Source organism: Triticum urartu, chromosome 1 (assembly GCF_003073215.2).
Source record: "Triticum urartu cultivar G1812 chromosome 1, Tu2.1, whole genome shotgun sequence".
Lineage (NCBI taxonomy): Eukaryota > Viridiplantae > Streptophyta > Magnoliopsida > Poales > Poaceae > Triticum > Triticum urartu.
This window is the reverse complement of record NC_053022.1, coordinates 351591440-351597420: the sequence shown is the minus strand read 5'-3', so window position 1 is coordinate 351597420 and position 5981 is coordinate 351591440. Positions and strand designations below refer to the sequence as shown.

At 47.6% G+C, this 5981-nt stretch overlaps 1 protein-coding gene across 1 annotated transcript; it reads left to right on the top strand.

Annotated features, from left to right (window-relative positions):
* Nucleotides 1-1271: 1271 nt before the first annotated feature.
* On the top strand, nucleotides 1272-4735 carry LOC125511394 (TOM1-like protein 1). Its single transcript, XM_048676758.1, has 4 exons — nucleotides 1272-1550; nucleotides 2237-2794; nucleotides 3121-3384; nucleotides 4158-4735. The coding sequence occupies exons 2-4, from the start codon at nucleotides 2276-2278 to the stop codon at nucleotides 4566-4568; spliced, it is 1194 nt and encodes a 397-aa protein (XP_048532715.1). The 5' UTR covers nucleotides 1272-1550; nucleotides 2237-2275; the 3' UTR covers nucleotides 4569-4735.
* Nucleotides 4736-5981: the final 1246 nt, after the last annotated feature.

Sequence of the window (5981 nt, the reverse complement as noted above, 5' to 3'; positions counted from 1 at the left end):
GCCGCAGGCACTCAGCTCAGGCTCAGTACAGCCAATCACCCGCAGACAGATGGCCAAACCGAACGGGTTAATCAGTGTGTGGAAACGTTCTTACGATGTTTCACACAAGCATGCCCAAGACGGTGGAGTTTCTGGATTCCGCTAGCTCAATTCTGGTACGACAACTCTCATCACTCGGCTATAGGGATGACGCCGTTCAAAGCCATGTTTAGGTACGAGCCGAGGCACTGGGGGATCACAGCCGAGAACACCTGCTCGGTGCCAGCACTCAAGGCGTGGGTCGAGGAAAGGGATACCGTGCAAGAACTGTTGCAGCAACATCTGAACAGAGCAAGGCAGGTGATGAGGAGTCAGGCAGATAAGAAGCGCTCATTTCGTACATTCGAAGTTGGTGATCAAGTATTCCTGAAGCTGCAACCCTACATCCAAACCTCCGTCGCGCCAAGAGCAAATCACAAGCTGGCGTACAAGTACTACGGCCCGTTTCCGATCATTGCCAAGATCAATGACGTCGCGTACAAGCTTCAGCTCCCTCCACAAGCAACGATTCACCCAGTGTTTCACGTTTCTCTGCTATGTCGCGTGCTGCACTCGGGTATGATGGTCGAATCTCAATTGCCTCAGTGTGCTGACGAACTTGGAGTTCCTGTAGCCATTCTTCAGTCAAGATGGAGGCTCTCGAAGGGCAAGATGCGCGAACAGGTTCGCGTACGTTGGTCCAATTCGGAGGTGCTGGGCGACACGTGGGAGGACAAGGCCAGTCTCTAGGAGCGCTTCCCGCTAGCTGAGGCTTGGGGTCAAGCCTCTACTCAAGAAGAGGGGGATGTCAACGCCCCTGACCCACCAGGGCCGCGAGTCAGCAACGACAGCGACCGCGTCACCCACGCGCCACGGTCGTCAAGGCCCAGGAAGCCCAACCCGCGCGTCTTCGGGCCCACGTGGGCTAACTGAAGCCCACTGGCGCAACTACTTGAAGGAGGAGGCGAGACGACATCGGCATCCAGTGGATCAACGAACCGGCGGCGGCTACCTACCTCCTTCTCCCCCTCTCGAACCCTAGTTCTTCGTTCCCCATTCGAGCGCCGCTCCCTTGTACCGGATCTGTAATAACTACTATTTCAGAGAGCATAGATCGATCCTGTACTGCTACCTTATCATGCGGGAACAATCGTCTGTGAAGCAATTTCGAGTAGATAATGAAGGATAATCAAATGATGACCACACGATGTTACTAATTGCTGCTCTAATAGGTTAGCGTACGTGACCTTTGCCCGTCCAACTGGGTTTGCACCATTCCTTCCACCCACAGGAAGGCGAAAAGTAGAAGAGGGAAAACAGCAATCTAAAAAAAAGGTAGTAGAAGAGGGAAAAAGGAGAAGTGGGGACGGAAGGAGCTCCAAGGTGGAATCCATTCCATCCTGAGACCCGAAATCCATCCATCACGCCCTTGGCCTTGGCAGCCGCAGCAGACGACTCGCCTACTCTGCGCCTGCCTGAGCCGGGGACGGGGAAGAAGGAGAGGAGGGAGCCGCCGACGGAGTGGGAACAAGGTGAGCCCCGACCCCGATCTCTGTCACCGCCGTCGTCGCTCTTCGCTTCGGGCTGCTGGTTTCTCCACCCTTCTCAGCCCGCCTACTCTTCTTCTTGCTTGCTTCCCTGCTACTAACACTGCTGCCGCCGCCGCCCCCGCCCCCGCCCCCAATCCCCATATCCAACTCAAAATTGTCCATCGTATGCTGCTCGTCTAAACACGATCAAACCATCACCGTCCCCCGATTTCCGTTTCTTTTCTTGCGATGTGTTCCCTTCTCTTGTAAATCAATCGTGCAAAAAAAAAAACCTAAGTACATAAATAAAGACTACTACCTGTCCTGTCAACTTGTGTAGCAATCCATCTACGCGATACTTTATCAGTTCAGTTCAATCTCCACGGCCAAGAAATGGCCCTGCAAGTTGCGTCGCCCGCCCTTTTTTTCTGGGCACCAAGCAAGAAACCCTAGCTGTAGCATCACAAGGACCGGTTCTAGTTTCTGTCAGATATGCTCAAGAACATAGGTAGGTTGTTCAGCTTCCGATAACCTCCCACCCGCAATCTACTACTGGCAGCTGTTCATGTTCTGGGCTGCTTGGATCCCCCTTCTTGGCTGATAGTGAATTGCAATTTTGGTGCCCGATTTCTTTCTTTGCTATGTTATATTGTCCTTGTCTCCTAACGTTGCACTTTACTTGCCTGCAGAACCACGGCAGGTATCGACTGCCGGATCACTGTAGCAAGATGAGCGACAATCTCATGGACAAAGTTAACGCCCTGGGCGAGCGCCTCAAGATCAGCGGCGCGGAAGTCAGCCGCAAGATGTCCACCGGCGTCACTAGCATGAGTTTCAAGATGAAGGAGTTTTTCCAAGGCCAGAACATGGCCGACAAGATTGTTGACGAGGCCACCTTGGAGACCATGGACGGCCCCGATTGGGCTACCAATCTTGAGATATGCGATATGGCCAACACCGAGAGGGTCAACAGCGTCGAGCTCATCCGCGCCATCAAGAGGCGAATCATGCTCAAGAGCCCAAGGGTGCAGTATCTGGCTCTTGTCCTCCTCGAGACCATTGTCAAGAACTGCGAGAAGGCTTTCTCCGAGATTGCTGCGGAGCGGGTCCTTGATGAAATGGTGAAGCTTATTGATGACCCACAGACTATAGTCAACAACAGAAACAAGGCGCTCATGCTTATTGAAGCATGGGGAGAGTCAGGAGAAGAGCTCCGCTACCTTCCTGTGTATGAAGAAACTTACAAGGTACTTATTGATGATCATCATACATGGAATGCTCTCTTGTTAAACTGGCTAATTAACCAGAACACAGTGCTTTACTGCTGATCTGCCAAGAATCTGAGAGAGCTTATTTCGTTCCTTTTGAACTTTGGTTAATTGTGGATAACGAGATATTAAGTTACTTATGTTAACAGGAGGGATAATTAGGATGCATTTTCATAAACATTTCTTTTGTGCAGTTTACACTGCATCCATAGCACAGTGTTGTGCCTGAAACTTATATCATTGCTTCTGGTCAACTAGCGCTGTTAAACATGTGGATTTCAGTTGACATTTGGTTTTCGTTGCAGAGCTTAAGGTCTAGGGGAATTCGCTTCCCTGGCCGCGATGATGAGAGCCTTGCGCCAATATTTACTCCTCCCCGTTCAGTACCTGCAGCTGAACCATATTCTGATGCAGCACAGGACGGGTATCAAGAAATTCCAGATGAAAGTTTTGCTCCAGTTCGTGCTGCCCCTTCTGTACAAGTCGACGAGGCTCTTGAGGTGGCTCGTAATAGCGTTGAACTTCTTTCCACAGTGCTATCATCATCTCCACAAAAAGAGGCTCTAGAGGTTAGTCTTTTCTTTTGCCGGTCAATTAGAAACTCCCGCTTATGTGAGTAGTTCATGTTGTTCAGCTTGGAATCTGTGATATAGGCAATGTGCAGTCTGTGATGTCGGCATCTCAAAAGGCAGGGTTGAAGTTTTGTTATCTTTATACATGACTACTCCCTCTGTCCGGGTTTATGAGGTCCCCTTTCATTTTGAGCCAAAGTTTGACCATGTATTTAACTGATATAATATAAACTATATGTCATGAAAACTATATCATAGAAAACCTCTTTCAAATATAAATTCAACAATATATTTCGGGTAGCATATACTTTATATATTTTTAGTTAAATACATGGTCAAACTTAGACCCAAAATGCAAGGGGGCCTAATAAACCCGGACGGAGGTAGTATATGTTAAGGAAATTACATATTGGTTGCTAGCATTTGTTACATTTAATGGTCTTTTTAGTATACTGCAACAATGGCCCTGGCCAATCAACCTGTTATCCCTTATTACCTTATCACAGTCTCGGCGCAGAGCAGTATCTGAAAGTAAGTACTCCCTCCGTCTCAAAATAAGTGTCTCGAGATTAGTACAACTTTTTACTGAAGTTAGTTCAATGCTGAGACACTTATTTTGGGACGGAGAGAGTAGTTAACTGACAGTTTGCAAAAGAACTTCATCTATTATTTTTATCTGTTTATTCAGATATCTGATTCAATATTATACTAGTACGATGCTATCATCAACTCCGTGTCCTGATTCTCTACTGCACCTCACATACATGCAGGATGACTTGACTACCACCCTGGTCCAGCAATGCCAACAGTGTCAATACACGATCCAGAGAATCGTTGAAACTGCAGGTGATAATGAGGCTCAACTCTTCGAGGCACTGAGTATCCACGATGAACTCCAGAAAGTTCTGTCCAAGTACGAAGACCTCAAGGAGCCCATCGTCGCAGAGCCTGAGCCAGAACCAGCGATGATTCCAGTCACGGTGGAGCCTGAGGAATCCCCACGCGCTGTTGGCAAAGACACCCCCTCGAGGAAATCAGCTGGGTCCGGTGGTCGCTCTAGCGGCGGGGATGACTTGCTTCAGGATCTCGACGACATGATCTTTGGTAAGAAAGCCGGCACCGCCTCCCAGCAGGAAAGGACTCCCCGGAAGGAGCAGAAGGACGATTTCATCGGCTTATGATCAACGGGTATAGATATCTGTCCGGCTGAAACTTGTCATAAAGGTGTTGCGTGCTCAGTGCATTTCCAAACCATGATACAGGTCTGTGCTTGCGCGTCTATCTTCTCCTGTATCCCGGGGATTGCTGTACAGTGGTAGATGTTTAACGTCGCATTGAGTTTCATGTGGGACTCCTTTTCTTTCTGTGATTGTTATGCGAGCCAAATTATTGAAATGCTGGGGCTGCTCTCATGCATCGCATGGGTAAGTATATAAGTTTGTACATCGCATGGGTAAGTATATAAGTATATAAGACGGGGTCTGCTCGTTCATCACGATTTTTGAAATCTATATGTTTTGTCACCCAAGTTATTTTGAAGACTGAAAGAATTCAGCGACGAACGAAAGGCAGAAATGTGCTTATCTTCTTCATTAATGTTCAAAATCGACAGGTTATAACATGACGCAGTTGCTCGCTTACAGGCCAGGAATAGCTGAGCCCTCCTTGGCACGCACACTTACAACGCCAACGGGTCGTCACGCTGATCATTGGCTCTGGCCCATAGAGATTAGGTTGTCAGGGGACGACTAACTGGAGTGTACTTGTCACTCAAAAACAAAAAACCTTTCCCTAGAAAAAAAAATTGGAGGTACCCCTTCGTGGGTGATCTCGAGCGGTCACTCGGGAGTGCCCCCTGCGACATGTGGTGGTGCGTTCAGCCGCCGCCATGTGTCACAAGCTGAATGCACCCATGGAGAAGTTTTTTTTGCACATGTTTTAGGTATTTTTTCGTTTTTTCTCGAGTTTTTTGATTTTGCATGGTCTTTTTTAGGTTTTTGTCTTTTTTATTCTTTTTTCTCATGTGAAGCACAATGTGTGAAAAATAAAAACATGCTTCACGATAAAGCACAACATGTTTGTGGTTTACGAAAAAGCACAACTGTACTTTAGTATGACAACTGTACTTTTTGGAAAGTGAAGTACGGTTGTACTTCTCAAAAGCGAACAACATAGTTCACGAAAAGGAACAACGATGCTTGTCATGAAGTACATATGTGCTTTGCGAAAAATGAAAAACACAATTGTACTTTTTGCTTCCCACAGTTGTATTTTTCAAAAAATGAAAACTACAACTCTCCTCGTGAAGCACAATTGTAGTTGTGTTTCTCGCGGAAGCACAATTGTGTTTCTCAAAAAGTGAAAAGCATACTTATCTACTACCCCTATAAAAGAAAGAGAGGGCGGAGAACCAGACAATCACAACCATCCATCATCAACATCTAATGGTCCTTAATTCTTCGGTGTTTAACGCTGCAAGCCAGGCAGTAAGGCAACAAACCATCTATCATTAATCCAACCCTCCTCGCTGTTAAAAAAAAGAACCAAACCGTCCGCACGACCCGCACGACCCCCTCTCGCCCCTGACCTCTCGT